The following is a 17,901-nucleotide window of genomic DNA, read 5'->3' as shown; positions in this document are numbered from 1 at the left end:
TTCTCAAAGAAAATAATGTTCATTTACAAATCCAAATTATTTTTTGTCACAATTAAAGCAAATTGTTTTTTAATATAATGTAATGAAGAGAGAAAATATCAATTACACTGTCATTGTTACACAAAATCCACGTACATGCATAACCAAAATAATAGTTTACATGAAGTTTCATTTTAAGATAAGATGATAATACTTTGAACATATTTATACAATACATATAGTTTAAAACAGAGTTAAAACTGCAGAACGATACAATTTACATTTTACTTTTACTTATTTTTTAAAAATAAGAAACAAATGTATTTGGGTTATTCCCTCCATGTACCTTCATGGACATTCTGGATTGAATTAAGAGAATTGACCAGACTATGACATAGGAAGACATGATTTTGCAAACTTTTCGTTTTATTCACGCTGGTACATACTACCCCTCATTGTTTAGTCAAGCCTAGTTGTTTAGTTTATTACCGTAACAGAAATTGCAGAAATATATGCTTTACGTCTCCATGACACAAATGTCAACACTGATGATAAAATTATTGGGTATTGCATTACCTTAACCATTTATACCTAAACACTCGTATTATTCTATCATCTGGTTATTTTATTCATATACTGTTCGATTAATTATGTTTTGTTTGAAAAATTAAAAATTAATTCTAATATAGAACGTGAATCATACACTCCCACTTAAAGTTCTGATCCAGAAGTCGAACCCGAGTCTGAGTCAGGTCCAGCAGGTCCTGATGAAGTACTACTTCCACTGGTGTGGGCAACTGTTTGACCTCTCAATTTAATGCCCTTGGCCTTAATCCTTATCATCTGAGTTTTAATTTGATCCAATGCTTCTTGCTGTTTATCATCTTGTTGAATTATTCTCATGATAATCATCCCAAGTATTAATAGAGCAATAACTACCACTGTACAAACAGAAATAACTATTGCTTGGGTTTTTCCAGTGAATTCAATATCTATGCCCTTCACCCAGGCTACAGGTTCACCGACTTGTATTAGATAAAACTTTATTTCCCACCTTTTCCCGTTTGTTGGCTCGATTACTTCACAAGTCCAAGTTCCTGCATGACCATGTTCTATACGTGGAATTACTTCTGGATTACTTTTAGTCGCCGGAATCTTGCTGAAATCTTTCTTTATCTTTCCATTGAAAAGCCAATTTCTGTATGAATTGACGTGAAGTTTTCCAATAAACTGACTGGTACATTTGAGATTGAAAGATTGGAATAGCTTGATACGAACTGTTGGTTCAGTACCAATGACAATGAGGGAATGAAACGCGAAAGATTTATATCTTTTCTTGGCATACTCCATTTGACACAAATACAAGCCAGAATCGTCTACGGTTAAGGACTGAATCACAATAGCATTATTACGATAAAGCATTCTATCTGGCGCCAAAATAAAAGGGCCATTGTTCAATTTCCAACGAAATGTTGCTTGAGGAAAAACATTCAAGAATTCTTGAGTCAATTCTCCAGCACACTCTAGTTCAACTCCTTCACCAACGTTTTTTCGATATGCCATGTGCATATGATACAAAACATAATCTATTTTTTGATTGAGAGCAGCGGGCACATACAAACTTCTCTTATGTCGTGAATACGTTATATTGTTTAGCAATGGCTCTGAAACTGAAAAAGGAGAGACTCTCACCAAACAAACACATTTAGCGGCTAGGCACATAGGTCCACGTCAGACTTCGTTTACATTTATAGCCTTAGGCCAACATATTATATGGGCCTAGGAAACTTTTTGCATTAGGCTAATGCGAGGTGTTATCATTTTACACACATTTGAAATTTGAATTAAAGGAACTAAATCAAGTGGCCCATTAGGCCTACTGTGAACTTTAAAGCCCAAAATATGAATGATAGATATCACATCTACATTATGGATCAGAGGTGTCGATTTTGATTCGAAACTTTCAAAGCTATTTATAACTTCGAATACTAGGCAGAAACGTCATTAATTTATGGTTCAATAATAGCCTGCACGAGGAATATAGGCTAGCCTATCATGTTCAGTAGGCTAGTTGGCTTGATAGGCTTAATACTAATAGGCTTTAAAAGCAATAATATTTCACAAGATTACACTCGCCTACCTGATCGTTGATCGCACTGAGACACGGTAAAGTCTCTAACGAATAATGAAGCAATCAAAAAAACTGATGTGAACATCTTTCTTCGTCATTAAGCATCTCTGGAAAAAGACTTGTTTTTGGCGCCAAATGACGTAGATCTAAAACGTCTTTCACACTACTTTTGTTTTGAAATGACGTTCTGCCCAAATAAGTATATATCCATAGAATAATGAGAAAACACTCAGAAACCAATAATAGGATATTGGTTAGTAGGCTACATGCATACATACATGTGTCAAAATGTTATAGAATATAGTGCCTACCCAAGAAGTAGAACTAATTTGTTTTTGTGGTCTGGATAAAGCGTAGAGTTGGGCAATGGGCACCTTACCACAAGAGGGCGCTGTATAGCCTTTATCATCCAGTACCTCTTTGCCAAGCACGGTGTCGACAGGAATAGTCTTGGCGTCAGAGACTAGGCGCTGTATGGTTGCTAGATGTAAACAAATGGCTGACATTGTCAGCAAACATATAATTGCACACAGTTTCGTTGTTTTATACAATGTATGCCTACAGTGTGATGTAAATGGTATATATTTCAAAACTAGCCCCATGCCCAAGAGTAGAGAGTATTAATTCACCTAGATACCCATGGCCATATCGTCCTATATAGTATCGTACCTTTATTTTTGTCATTAAAGATGTCAAAATGATAAGTCATTAAATGTGTGCTCCTGATCATGTAGTCTATAATATATGATTATCAGTCTAGGGCCATGCCTAACACAACTCATTCCAATATTAGTTAACTGTGAGAACTACCTACCTACCTTAGTACACTTAAAATTGAACTGTTTCCATCAAATTTTTACTCTGTCAAAGTTCTACAAATATCACGTCTTTTAAAATGTCTATGGTTTCATAAAAATATCAGGTTTGATGAAAATTCTCTCCTGTAAAATCGTCAGTTTTGATTTGGTCACATGTTTTTATGGAATTTGCTTTTACATAGATCAGTTTGAATTTGCACATTCAAGACATTTTTGAGTGAAATATCTCTGAGGGAAGTGTGTTAGCCAAGGAGAGAGAGACGTTATGATATGTTATATTTTGTTTATGCATAGCCTAAACTTAGTTAGTTAGTTATAAGAGGAAAAATCATCAATGTATAATGAACATATCTTTCAGTTACTATAAGCTTAATCCCAAAAGATTAGGAAAGGCTTAAACTAATAATAATCCTGTGTATTTTACTAATGACCTCCAAAAGTATGTTAGATTACCATTTATGTTCATTCAGTGGGTCATTTTTATGACAATTTTGATCAATTTATCAATGTTAACTATCATTAGAAGACTTCTATTTATTTGTGTCTTTTTAGTGAAGAGTACTGTAAGGGTACCAAGATGTGAACAAAGTAATTAGAAATGAAAAAAATTATGAAAGTGTATGAAATTAGGAAAGGAATAATACTGTTAACTGATGAGATCAAAAAATGAATAAAAAAATTCAATAGAAAAGACACTAAGACAGTTTATAAAAGTATGGCGCAAATAAGAATTACTAGAGTAGATTATGATGAAACAAACAGTAAGACTGAAAATAATGCAGAAACTGAGGAGAACACAAAAGAAAACAAGGTGGAAGATGAAGTTGATTCAAAACAATCAGATCCAATATTCAATCAGATAACAGAAAATATTAAATATAATTTAGAAAAACGTAATTCCTCATCATCTATCTTAAGTTGTGCAACTGAAGAAGAGATTCTTCAGATATCTGATCACTATACTAATATACCGTATGATATTCAACCTAGAGCTTCTTATGACCACGGCCAGAAAAATACAGACATTATCGGAGGTAAATTATTGTTTCATTATTATTATTGATTTATTATAATTTTCAAATTTGTTAGTCTTTGTTAAGAATCAGATAACTGGTTCTAAGATCTATGCTTCATTGGTATTCACTATAGTCGACCAAACATTATCTTATATAGGCCTACAAGTTATGACAATTTTTCATTATTACAGAATTATAGGTTATATCAAGATAGGTACCAAATTTTACAATAGGATGGTCTTATCAATATTATAACTCAATATTCTGATATTTCTCTGGTTTTTTTTTGTTCCGAATTTGTACCATGTTTTGTCACTTATCCAAAGTGGGGCAAAAATTTTATAAATCAAATAGTGTGAATATATTTTTACATTTTTTGATTCAGTGGCATACAATGGAAGAATGAGACAATTTATATTAATCGATGGAAGGGGAATAACTACATGGAAGAGAGATGCTGTCAATCAAAGAGGTGTGTAAAAAATGAACAATATTTTGTCCCAGAATTTTAATTAACATAACGCATGTGGATAATTGAACTATTCCACAAGTAATTGAATATTACTGTAAAGTTAAACGACTTTGATAGTCAATAATTGGGCAAGAACTGTTTAGCCAAGTAAGAAAGATTGTTGAACAGGAGGAAGTAGTTATAATCCATTTTATTTGACAGAATAAAGTTTAGTAATGAGATATGATAGACAATTACCCATTACCTTGCTTTCATTGATTAAATAGAGATTATAAGATTTCCTTTTGTTTTTTAGTTTCCAGAGCATTATGTTTTGCTAAATACCAGTATAGATTATTTACTCATATTATATATGTGAGAAAATTTAACTGTTATTTTGTGCTGACCAAAGATTTTTCTTTGAAGGTATTTTCATTTTATTTTTACCACAAAATCATGGAGATTTGTTAAACTATATGCATTTTCATGTGTTTCATATGTTTAAAATATATAATAAAATCAATCATTTCGAATTAAAATCTTTGCAAAGTAGCCTACTATTTTACTATTAAAGTTAAATTCAGTTACCTATTTTGTCCTCAATTGACCTAGCTTTAAATTCACCGATAATGTGAAGAAGACCCTTCATAATAAAGAAAGTTTTAATCATTGCAGGTATTATCATAACTTTGATTCTATTACTCATAGTCTCTCCTAGAATTTAGAGTATCTGTCAAAGAGATCATTATATCTGTTTTATACTTATTGCAGGTATTAAATCGTGATTTTGAAGAAACATATTCTGTGTGTGCTGATTTAAGATGTATATTATTCATGTTATTTAACCCTGCTAAGGATGAACTGATAACTGGTGGGGTAGGGGGAACAAAGGTAAACTAATTTAGAAATATTTCAATTTCATTCTTATTTCCTTGTTATTCTGTATTCTGTCACAATGATGTTGTTCATTCTAGTATTATATTTATAAATATGTTCATATCATAATTACGTTCACTTGATAAGGATGTTATATCAGTCTGCATATTCTTATATTTCTATTCAATTGATGAACTCATTTATCAAGACTGTTCTTTCTCTGGAAACTATCAAGTACAATTATGTTTTCAACAAATGTTATGTTAACAATAACTGAAATTTATCATATCTCTTTATCCTTTTTTATTTCCTATGATATAGTTCTGGACATTTCACCAAGTGTCTGAAAATGTTTTTAATAACCTTAAACCAATGGCAAACTACAGACTCACTCTAAAGTAAGACATTTTGAAAATAACATTTTTTTCACTGTTAAAATAGTGCTCAATACATCAACTGTAGACCTAAAAAACTTTAGGTTCTGCTTTAATATTTCTATAGTCAATAATAATTTCTTTAAAATCATTTTAAATTTGTAAATGTTATTGGTAAATGTAAATCATTGACATAATAGAAAATGTCATAAATAAAAGCCAGTGATTCACTAGTAACAGTAATCAATATTGTGTTTATGAATATTTTAGATATGAATTACCAGAGGTTGGTGGAAGTTGGGTCAAACGTGTTGAACTAGATTCAGAATTAGGTCATCTGTATTGTTGTTCTGATACAGATTTAAATGTGTATAATTTTGAAGGAAAAGTGCTCTTCAGATTTAGAAAGTAAGTACAATATGCCCACTAAGGTATTCTTAGATTTTATGAAGTTGTTCCCCTTTGTTTCTGGTTGGAAGACACAACAGATTTTGTAATTTATTGTTTATCACAAGCATTGAAAGCGCTCTCAATCAGTCAGTAATATGAAGTAGATTTAGAGTGTTATTGATCATGAAGTATTTATAGACAAAAATTCACCCCTACTGTATAATTGCTTCTTGAAACAGTAAAACTTGGGTATTGAAATAAATTATTTATAAAAACAAATTATATACTGATGTATGTTTGTTTTTAATAGAGCTCACAAACAAACAATAACTGGATGTCGTTATTCACAATCAGCTAAAGTTCTGGTTACTTCATCTATTGACTGTTTTGGTAGGTGATATTAATTTGTGTTATGATTATAACTGTTTAGTTTATGCATTTATTAGTTATTATGCAGACTTATCATTAAAGCAGTGAACCAAAAAGGAGTATTTTAAGGAATGTCTTTGAATGAAAGGTGAATGTCAGGCTTGTAGATTTATTAAACAACAATCACGCGATATCAAAATTACCGCCAATCCAGAAGCCAGTTAGAAGAACTCACAGTAAAACGCGACTGGATGATGAATACTATTTACTATAGAATTTGATAATTGGTTCCCAATCACAGCTGTGCGAAACCGGAAACCGGAGCACCGGATTAACGGTTACTTTTACATAGGAAATATTCCGTTCCCAGTAAAAAGCGTGCGGATATCGGGGTTTCCAGATTATCGGCAACTGGATAAACACGGCTCCACTGTACCTGTCAATGTCAAATATAATTTTTGGTAATCTGCACTAATTTTGAACCATATTTTTTATGAAAATAAATATGTGTGGGTTTTTTTCAGTGAAAGTTTGGAGTATGACTGGAGGATTAGTTCATACATTTCGTGGTCATGCTAGAGCTGTAACTAATCTAATGATACATCCAGACAACTCTTCTATAATTATCACCAGCTCATTAGATGGTACCATTAGAATGTGGTCTTTAGAAACTCTAGAACCGCTTTACAGGTACATTTTTGCTGACATTGTAAGATAAGAATTGCATTTGCAAAATAGATTCTTCTTGTAATGAGCCATATTCTAAGATCCAGTTTAGCAGCTTATGATAGAAGATCATATAATCCTGAGACCTGTTCTAGTGCAACTGATAGAAATGTGCCAGGTGTCATTAGCAGTTTGGTGTGCAGTTTTGAATTTTGAATTTAATTTCTGAAAAGTTATATAGATAGCTCAAACTATATAAAAAGATATTTATTTGACTTTATCCTTAAAATGTCTCCTAGGCGATTAGGTGCAATGAGTTCAAATCCTATTCAAGGTAAGAAATTACCTCAAATACTGAAATTGACACATTATTTCAGTCTAGTTGTATCATCAGAGGGTATATTATGGATGGGATTAACTGATGATGAGAAACTGTATATGTGTACATCTAGACATCTAACTCTGTGGTCATTGAACTATTTCTACGAGTATTGGAGTACAGCTAGAAGTAAATTAACCAAGATGTCTCTAGTTGGCTGTCAAAATAAAACAACAAGAATTTTGACAGTTGGGGATGACAATAGGTTTGTACCAAAATGATATAATGAAGAATGATTAAATATTGAATATTTGAATACAAAGTAACAAGAGCATGTAAAAATTTGCAAATGTACAAGTTTTATTTTTGTCTTTTATGTTAACTTTTATACGAAATAATTTAAATTATATTTTAGTGTGAGATTATTTGCTAGAAAAAGTCATAAAAATTTATCAACAATACTACCACCACCAGATTTATCTCCCCTAGAAGAGATCTCTAGTTTATGTTACAGTAGAGAATTTAACTTGGCATTCCTGTTGATCGATAAAAACGAGAGTAAAACGAATGAAGTTTGGGTTTATACAACCAGGTAGGTTGGCTTAAGTGTTATGAAGCGTTTTTTTTTTCTTTTAGTATATAGTAGAAGAAGTAATCTGCAAAGCTGTAAGATATACAAAATCCTATCTTTGATGTTGAGTTGTGTTTTTTCAGAACTGATCCCTCATGTAGAATAGCAGTATGGAATATCCGTGAATTACAGATACCCTATATAATGAAGAGACATAAGATAATAGATAGTAATGTTAATAATGGAACATCTTCTAGGTGATTTCCTTTAGTTTTTTCAAACCATCATCCTTTTATATATGTGTTCACAAATGGAGGGTCACAACTGTGGGGCTAGTTTAGAAAAAAGTGCTGCGAAAACCTAAGAAAAAGTCATGAAATAGTAAGAATTTAACGGGGATCAAGGATCCTGAAAGGGGTAATAGAAAGATAAAAGCCCTGCATTAATACATTGATCTAAATGTAGATGTTTTACTTTGGTTGGCAAGTGATGTAGATGAAAAATGAAACTTCGTTTTGCATGATAAATTACATTTCAGTTTTTACAATACACAAGAAGTTAATGCTGTATTTCGAGCTACAGAAAATGGTTCTGGTAATGAAACTATGACTGTGTGCTATTGTGTATGTTTATTAAATTCTATGTTAGTTATGTTATCTGATGAAGGTGAAGCCTGTCCTACCAGACAAACATTTTTACTGCTAGGAATGGAGGTAGGAATATATACCCTTGATATTACTATTGACACTGATATTAATATAACTATTGGTATTGCTATTGATATTGATAATATTGCTGTTTGTATGAACATTACTATCAGTATTGATATTACTGTTGGTTATTATATTACTTTTGGTTTTGTTATTGATACTGCTATTGGTAGTGATATTGCTATTTGCTGTGATACTGATATTGGTATTGATATTACTATTGGCATTTGGCAATGATATTGCTGTTTGTATGAACATTACTATCAGTATTGATATTACTATTTGTTATTATATTACTTTTGGTTTTGTTATTGATACTGCTATTGGTAGTGATATTGCTATTTGCTGTGATACTGATATTGGTATTGATATTACTATTGGTATTGATATTGCTATTACTATTTGTAATGATATTAGTATTGATATTGGTATTACTAGTAGTATTGATATTACTGTTGGTATTACTATTTGTATTGCTATTGGTATTACTAGTACTATTGATATTACTATTGGTATTGCTATTACTATTAGTATTGATACTACTATTGATATTGGTATGACTGGTAGTATTGATATTACTAGTAGTTTTGATATTACTATTGGTGTTGATATTTGTACTAATATTACCATTGGTATTGATCAACTTCTGATAAGATCTGTCTTCCTAATATTACTGATATCTAGATTTCTAGAGTTAGAATGTAAGAACTAATCGATGAAGTCTCGTATTTTGAAGAATGTTCCAATTAAACATTTCAGACATTGACAATATATTGTATGGTACAGCTCTTTGTTACCTTAAATATTTTCAGGATGGAAGAATATTTTTTATGGATCCTGTAGTGAAAGGCCAAAAATACATGGAATTCAAAGCTTCAAAAGATCCTGTAAGTTTTTCATTCATGCATTTTAAAACAGTCAGTCAGAATTGTTGAATAATGATATGTTAATCGCAAAGAGAAAAGTAAAAGTATGACTTCAAGATGAAATGTGTATGTGCAATCAAATTTATTGATATCTTCATTACAATGGCCTTTAATGCAGTTAAAATAAAAAGTATAGTGCCCAGATTCCTTTTGTGAGCTAAGTGGAGGTGTATATGCATCGGTATGCGTGTGTGAACTTAGTGTGTATGCAATACTGATTGCAGATAATGGAGTTGTTTTAATCAAAAATTACAAGGAGTGATTTTGTCATGTTGACTGTTAAGTGCTACGCTTGCGCAACAATGGACAAAACAAGTCTGAGCCTTAGTCTACCATATATTCTCTTATAGTTCGAAATGTTTGAAATAAAATAGATGAGCCTGCTAAATATTTTTTAAATATCTTTTATCGTAAAGTTGACATGTGACTTCCAGAACATATTAATGGCCTTTGATGGAATGAAAAGATTTATATTTATTTTGGTTGTTGTAGATTGTTCAGATGTCTCATGATGTTGTTCATAATACATTGATAACTATGAGTAGATTAAAGTATTTAACACAGATATTTATCTGGTCTCTACCTAATCTGTATTTACAATATGAAGTCTACTGTCCATTAGACTTGGTAGATTATACTAGAATGGTAAGTTGATAGCTGGACTTTCTCTTTTCTAGTTTTCTTGTTTGAAGCTAAAATCTAAACAACAAGATTTGTTGACAAATTCAATTTCTGATTGTAAAGACAATAATTAAAGACTAATTATATTTTTTTCTTTATTTTAGAATGATTTATTTGTAACTGGACATGAAAGTGGTTGTTTAAATACCTATAGATTACAAGCTATAATACCACCTGATAATGGTTACTATAAACTTAGATGTGAGTATATTATGACTAAATGGACTGTTAAAGGGATTGTAAAGAGGTTTTCTATTCTATATCCTAGGGACACTGATACCATCAATTTTCAACATTCTACTTCTCAGTCAGACATCTGCGATATATGTCTTCTTGAAAATTGGAATGGCATAAATCAATGATATTAGTGTCCCCTCTCTACAACCCCTTCAAGTGAATAATGTTTGCTACCATATAATGTCTTTGAACTATTGCTTTAGATGAAATATTTTTCATAGTCACAAGATTTTTCAATCATATTATTGATATGAGTACATTTTTAATTTCTAATTAATGCTTCATAATCAAAAATTGGACATATTGAAACTATTAGTTTAATATTATTAATATTTCTATTAAAATTTCAGCTGTACCAGATTATGAAGAAGTTGTAGATATTTATAAAAGACCAGAACATTTAGAATGTATTATTTGTTTAGATTCTTCCCCTAGTATGAAACTACTCTGTTCTTGTAGGTAGGTAATGCTATATACATAGTTAGGTGGAATGTTTTGCAAATCAAGCACCAGAAGCACATAAAGAAATATTTATGTCTTGTGGCTGATTGAATGACCATCCAACTTAATGCATGCTTTCCATTTCCAATATTCTACAAACTGTAACAGATTGTAAACTTATTTAAGTTTGAATTGTTATTGCTGATCAACTTTCTGATCGGTGCTTATCCCTGAAATATGCAAATTCACATTTCTGATATGAAAAAAAAATAAAGTTTATGCAATCTGTGTCATTATAAAAGCTTAATGTACATTGTTTATTTCAGTGTGGAAGGTGCTATTAAAATCTGGGATGAAGAAAGATATTTATTAACTGAAATAATGTTAGATGATTCTCTAAGTTCAGCTCTATTTCTAAACAACAAAGCTGATCTAGTTGTTGGCTTCAAGAACCATATATTTTATATAGATCATAAACATAGTAAGTGGTCAATAATGTTTTGTTAAGAGATTGTATGAAGGCTGCAAAATTAAAGAAACGAACAAAAGCTTTAATTATGAGAACTCTTGTAAATACTGTTCCTTCATCATAAAGATTGGCCTGGCAGACTAATTGAACAAAACAAGCCTAACTCATTATTGAAAGTTTCAAATTTAAATTTTGTTTTGAGTTATTCTTGGTCCCAAACTTTAAGGGTCATGTGTAAGGCTTTTGAATTTCCCATAAATTGAGGTTATAGTAAAGACATGATTTTATAATAGAAAAATGATCTGTATAACCTTTAATATATCTATTTATTAGTTCTTGTTCAATGATTTTATATATTTTTCAGTATGTCCTCATTTAAAATTTGATGGTGAAGAAGATGATTTTGATCATGGTATGTTTTTGTATAAGATATTTATATCTAATGGCCATGGTGAAAGTTGTTTGTTTTAACTGTAATAATTATACGCTATGTATTATATAACAAAATATATTAATATATCATGTTTTTTTATTTCTGTAGAATCTATAATATATGAAGACCCTGCTGTCAAATTTGAAGGAATTGGATCGGATCCAGATCCAATAGACCTGGACCAATATCTTGTAAGTCTTTTATTTTTATTTTTATCATTTTAAGATATATGCCTACAAAAGTTTCACAATTTTATTTTATCTGGAAACAAATTTGTGTTCTTCTTTCCAGATTCCATATGAAATCGAATTTTCTAAAGATTTCCTGGAAGGAAAACCTCTATGGGAATCGTCTTCAGAAGAAGAATTGGAGGTAGGCTTGGCAAAAATTTATCATGTCCAATAAAAATTATCTATGCTTTAACAATAGATATATAGCTGTTTTTTTCTTTGATGATCAAGATCTATGTTGCTTTAATTGGCCAATATTTATCAGTTAGACAAATCAAGGCTTGGAATGTATTAAGAACATTGCATGAAAAATAAAAATAGCTTTAATGAGATATATGCTATCTGTTGAAAATAGCAGGGAAACTCACACTCCAATTTTAAAACATCAAAAATTGACATGTACGTAAGAAAATAAGGAAATTTATGATGATATTTTTCAGCTGTCTGATATGGAATCAGAATATTCTATGGCACCAACAGAGATTTATTACTCCCCACCAGAAACTCCAGGAAAATTAGCTAACATTGACCTTATTGTGGGTTCAGAAATTACACAGAATGAATTAAAAGCTCAAATGTTGTCTACAATGCAGCAGATTTATGATAGAGGTAATGTCAACAAATTTAGTGTTTTTCACAAACTAAAAAAAGTATCAACAAAATACAATAGCCTTGGAGTCAACTATTTTCTCTTTTGATAATGGTGGCATGGTCAAACTATGTGAAGAAACAAAACTGTTCCATATTGAAAATATTTGGAGCAATGAAATGTTATCTTGCATCTTCAGCAGTTTTTTTCAATAACAATCCTTATGAAGATCATAGTTTTAAAAAATGTTTCAGTTTATGTTGCTATTTCAGCTTTAGAAATACCATCAGATCAGGAGACTGATGACCGTGAAACAAAACTCATGGAACAACTAAGATTAGCTAATATGTTACGAATGAGACAGGGTATGCTGACTATGACAATACACTGCTTATACAATAGAAGCACATTTAGTGTTTTGCTGCACTTGTAGTTGTATTTTTGTAGATATTTTTCGAATATGTCAATTTATTCTTTGAAATGATCTTGCTCAAAATTTCAACTCATTTTATATTTTTTTGAAAAATAATGGTCAAGGTTTTCACCTAACATTCTTTCAACTAATGTTCTCTATTTTCAGTGTGTTAAAAGTTTGTCATACCTTTTATTAATAATAATAATAATAACTCTTTATTTTACATGGGTCAGAATTAGGTCAAATACAAAAGGACATTGTCCTGTTTAACATTCAGCCCATTTGCACTTCCTTTAAATGTACACATTTTTTTTTCTTGCCTACTTGATCCTGCAGAGAGCAATATTATATAGTTCAAATTTGTCTCTGGAAATGAGCAAAAAGGAATGAGCGAATACCAGGTGGTCATTAGGCAATATTGAAGAAATGTAGAAATAGATATTGAGTATAATAAATATATAATATTTAATTAGAGTGCTGCATTAAGAATTTCTTATGATTCTCTCTTTTTTCTCCCTTTGATCATAACATAATAACATAACATAACATTACACAAATACTAATATATTTAACCCTAGATGAATGCTGTGGGTGGATTTTAGTTAATATTTAGTTAAAAATACTGATCAAACACTGGTTTGCTATGTATTTATTTTCCTCAACTTAACATTTGGACATAATCAATCTTTTCTTTGTAGTTGTCAAATATTGTTTCTAGGTTATTCTTGTACTCAATACTTCCATACCAGTACCTACATCTGACAGCCAGCAATGTGTAAACGACCACTAGACCCATGGCCTCAGATTTTTCAAATAAAATCATGAAGGCGCTGGATTTATAAAATAATATTGCATTAGAAGGGTCTGGAAATTTTCCTGGGAATCGATGACATCATTTAAAAAAAAAAAATCACCTCTAAGTCCCCTTACATGACAAGAGATAGCCAAGATCTGATGATTGATGTGGTAGTATTTCAATTTCTCGCTAGGTTTTGCTCACAATCCACGATATAAAAAGAAAAAGAAAAAAGAAGATGATTTACTAACAAGTGATGGTGAAGATGAAGAAGATAGAAAATCAAGATGGCAGTTTAGTTTTCCTAAATTTGGAAAATCACCAGGCCCATCACCAACACTGTCCTTTCTTTCGACAACTCCTGTTCTAGATAGTGATGATGGTTCTGATGTTTCTTACGTAAGATTTTCACAGGAATATTAAATGTTCATTCTGTATACAAGTCAGAACTTATTCAGCTGTTAGGATTTTATAAAAATGTAAAAAGAATGATACACCAGAAATTCTACTGAAAAAATTTTCTTTACATAAACAGAACAGAAACAGAAGCGGTTATAAATGAAAATATCTATGAAAAGATTTTCTGATAAATTCTGAGGTCCAAAACTGTGTGAAGTCTGATCTTTTTCAACCTAATAAAATCTTCCTCTTTGTTTTAACCTACTATAGTAGGCTTCAATATAAAACCAAATTATTTTGTGGTAAATGCTTAGAGATTCAAATTCAAATACTTTTTTTTTTAAATTTTACAGGAAGAAATCGTAGGTGAAGATGGTATAATAAGAAAACAAAAGAAACCTAAGAAATTTAAACCAATAGAAGCAGCAGAGGGTAAGTTTGATTGTTGTCTCTTGTTTAAACAGTTGACAAAGGACTGAAAATCAGTAAGAATCAGAGTGTATTACAATTCATATATCACTGCCAGAAATATGTAATTTAGCATCTCAATATGAGGTTGTATAATGCACAGTCGAATAGAGCATTGGTTCTTTACATGACATCATTTTCTTTGTTATATCGAATAAATGGCTGCTATGGTGTGTGAAAGTCTTATGACCTTTAATAAGTCATCATAACACATAAGTCCAGTCAACCCAGCTGTAAAATTTACAGTAAATGGGTACAGATAACTGAGAAAGATCTATTCCAAGAGTTATTTCTTTCTTTCTTTTGTCTTTTTTACTTACCTTTTTGATTGTTTAAAAGCTGCCATTACGGTGGAGGAACCAACAAAGTCAAAATTAGTCAAATTTAATTATCAAAATCTGGTAAAATCAGGTAAAGATGTTGTTGTATAGTATAGTAGCTGATCCCTCTTATATCTTTATTGATCATTATACCATTTAGATATCCCAAACTTTAATTTTCATATTCTTTAAAAGCCTTGTAGAATTAGTGACAGGAAAAAAGTTTGGTCATTTTGCAAATGAGTTTGTATACTTCATCATTTTATTTTAAAACGTAAATCTTTTATAGTCCTTTTATCCTAAATATCATACCATTCATGACACCATATTTTTGATTAAACAGTTACAGCTACAAATGTTAGAATAAGTAAACCTTCATCACGATATAAAGGAGATTACGCTGAGGGAGAGAGCAGTGGTATTGGTGATGTCCGATTGGATGTTAAAACATTACTGAAGAAAGTTGCTGCAGAGGAGGCAGCTAAGAAAGCTGACCATTCTCATGTTCGTGCTGAAATTGATGAACATGTTTCAGTATGTATATTATTAAAAAATAAATAAATAAAACAAAAGATTTAAGGTCATATTACTTTATTTGGTTATTCAAACCTCAAAAACACTTTAATATTATTCTGTCTTGAGATAGAGACTAAAAATTCAAATTTACCTGATAAAGAATACAACTATCATCTAAATGTAGAAAAGACTTATTTAAAATAGAGCATACTGTTTTTCCAAACTTCATTTTTAGAATGTTTTAAATAATCTGTGTACAAGCAGAAGCTAATTATTTGTGATTGATTGAAGTTATTAAATATTTAATCTTAAGCTTAGATGATTGTAATTAAAACTGAAGCTAATTTGTTGATTTAACACCTTGTAGCTGTTATTTCCTGTTATTTCCTGTTATTTCCTGTTATTTCCTGTTATTTACAGAATGTTGTAAGAAAACAAAAAGACATACAGAAGAAAAGAGTGACAAAAAGGAAAAGACCAAAACAAGGACAAAAAGTCCAAGTTAAAACAGAAAAACCAAAGATTGAAGAACAACACATAGAAAAGGTAATAGTGGCCATATTACTTTTCAGCAATTTTGTCCTTATGGTTGTTGACTATTTACCTATTTTAAAGCTGTCAGTGACATTTTTCAGCAATTAAAGTCAAAGATTATATTGTGGTAACTCACAGTCTGTATTTTATATTCTTTTCTGTTATATTAAAGTAACAAGTAACTTTTAACCTAAGACTAAAGATAGGCTATAATAGAACTAAGGAATTTAGTCTGTTCTTCGTTTTTGGTTTTCAGGAAGAGGTTGAACCACCAGAGGTACCAGAATCTATATTAGAAGAGGAACATCCTGATTCGGAACCAGTGACACAAGTAACTTTACCACATATGACACGGAAATCTACCCATGAACGAAAACTGGTGGATGGCCAAATACCAAACCTGCCTCAAGTTAAAGATGGACCTGAAAAAACTCAAATTGAGAGAAACTATGGAACCGTTCCTAAGAAAAATATGATAGAATTTTTTGATATGAAGAAACCAGGAGTAGGAAAATCTCCAACTTCAGAACTAGAAAGTGAAGCTGCAGGTATAAAGTCTTGTTTAATTTGATGTATCTACAAGTTTATGAGAACATTGTCCCATATTTGCTCACTTCTGTGACATTAGCTAAATTAGATAGTGACATTAAAATGTTTCAATACGAAACGATTTATTTCTCTACATACTGAAATGATGGTACTTCTCTAGGTACAGTACGAGATGATACAATAAGTAATAAATTATTTATTTCTCTAGATGCAGGACAATATGATACAATAAGTAATAAATCATTTATTTCTCTAGATACATTACACGATAATACAATAAGTAATAAATTATTTATTTCCCTAGATACAATACAAGATGATACAATAAGTAATAAATGATTTATTTCCCTAGATACAATACAAGATGATACAATAAGTAATAAATGATTTATTTCTCTAGATACAGTACAAGATGATACAATAAGTAATAAATGATTTATTTCTCTAGATACAATACAAGATGATACAATAAGTAATAAATGATTTATTTCTCTAGATACAGTACAAGATGATACAATAAGTAATAAATGATTTATTTCTCTAGATACAATACAAGATGATACAATAAGTAATAAATGATTTTTTTCTCTAGATACAGTACAAGATGATACAATAAGTAATAAATGATTTATTTCCCTAGATACAATACAAGATGATACAATAAGTAATAAATGATTTATTTCTCTAGATACAGTACAAGATGATACAATAAGTAATAAATGATTTATTTCTCTAGATACAATACAAGATGATACAATAAGTAATAAATGATTTATTTCTCTAGATACAGTACAAGATGATACAATAAGTAATAAATGATTTATTTCTCTAGATACAATACAAGATGATACAATAAGTAATAAATGATTTATTTCTCTAGATACAGTACAAGATGATACAATAAGTAATAAATGATTTATTTCTCTAGATACAGTACAAGATGATACAATAAGTAATAAATGATTTATTTCTCTAGATACAGTACAAGATGATACAATAAGTAATAAATGATTTATTTCTCTAGATACAGTACAAGATGATACAATAAGTAATAAATGATTTATTTCTCTAGATACAGTACAAGATGATACAATAAGTAATAAATGATTTATTTCTCTAGATACAGTACAAGATGATACAATAAGTAATAAATGATTTATTTCTCTAGATACAGTACAAGATGATACAATAAGTAATAAATGATTTATTTCTCTAGATACAGTACAAG

At 30.3% G+C, this 17,901-nt stretch overlaps 2 protein-coding genes across 2 annotated transcripts; one reads left to right on the top strand and one right to left on the bottom strand.

The window, feature by feature from the left end:
• Positions 1-690: 690 nt before the first annotated feature.
• On the bottom strand, positions 691-2,616 carry LOTGIDRAFT_164699 (hypothetical protein; the record flags this gene model as incomplete). The annotated part of the gene is made up of 2 exons (XM_009061217.1): positions 691-1,649; positions 2,490-2,616. 2 exons carry the CDS (start codon positions 2,614-2,616, stop codon positions 691-693), a joined length of 1,086 nt encoding a protein of 361 aa, XP_009059465.1.
• Positions 2,617-3,643: 1,027 nt separating this feature from the next.
• On the top strand, positions 3,644-17,012 carry LOTGIDRAFT_164698 (hypothetical protein; the record flags this gene model as incomplete). Its single annotated transcript, XM_009061216.1, has 28 exons — positions 3,644-3,962; positions 4,330-4,416; positions 4,712-4,821; positions 5,167-5,286; positions 5,593-5,669; positions 5,916-6,053; positions 6,346-6,425; positions 6,929-7,094; positions 7,448-7,654; positions 7,805-7,981; positions 8,104-8,217; positions 8,499-8,839; positions 9,430-9,557; positions 10,089-10,241; positions 10,382-10,478; positions 10,865-10,973; positions 11,282-11,436; positions 11,789-11,836; positions 11,966-12,048; positions 12,149-12,229; positions 12,528-12,696; positions 12,949-13,041; positions 14,081-14,286; positions 14,640-14,718; positions 15,418-15,608; positions 16,011-16,136; positions 16,381-16,672; positions 16,834-17,012. The coding sequence occupies 28 exons, from the start codon at positions 3,644-3,646 to the stop codon at positions 17,010-17,012; spliced, it is 4,125 nt and encodes a 1,374-aa protein (XP_009059464.1).
• Positions 17,013-17,901: the final 889 nt, after the last annotated feature.

This window comes from Lottia gigantea (assembly GCF_000327385.1).
Source record: "Lottia gigantea unplaced genomic scaffold LOTGIsca_46, whole genome shotgun sequence".
Classification (NCBI taxonomy): domain Eukaryota; kingdom Metazoa; phylum Mollusca; class Gastropoda; family Lottiidae; genus Lottia; species Lottia gigantea.
The sequence above is the reverse complement of the archived record's forward strand: the minus strand, read 5'-3'. Positions and strand labels throughout refer to the sequence as shown.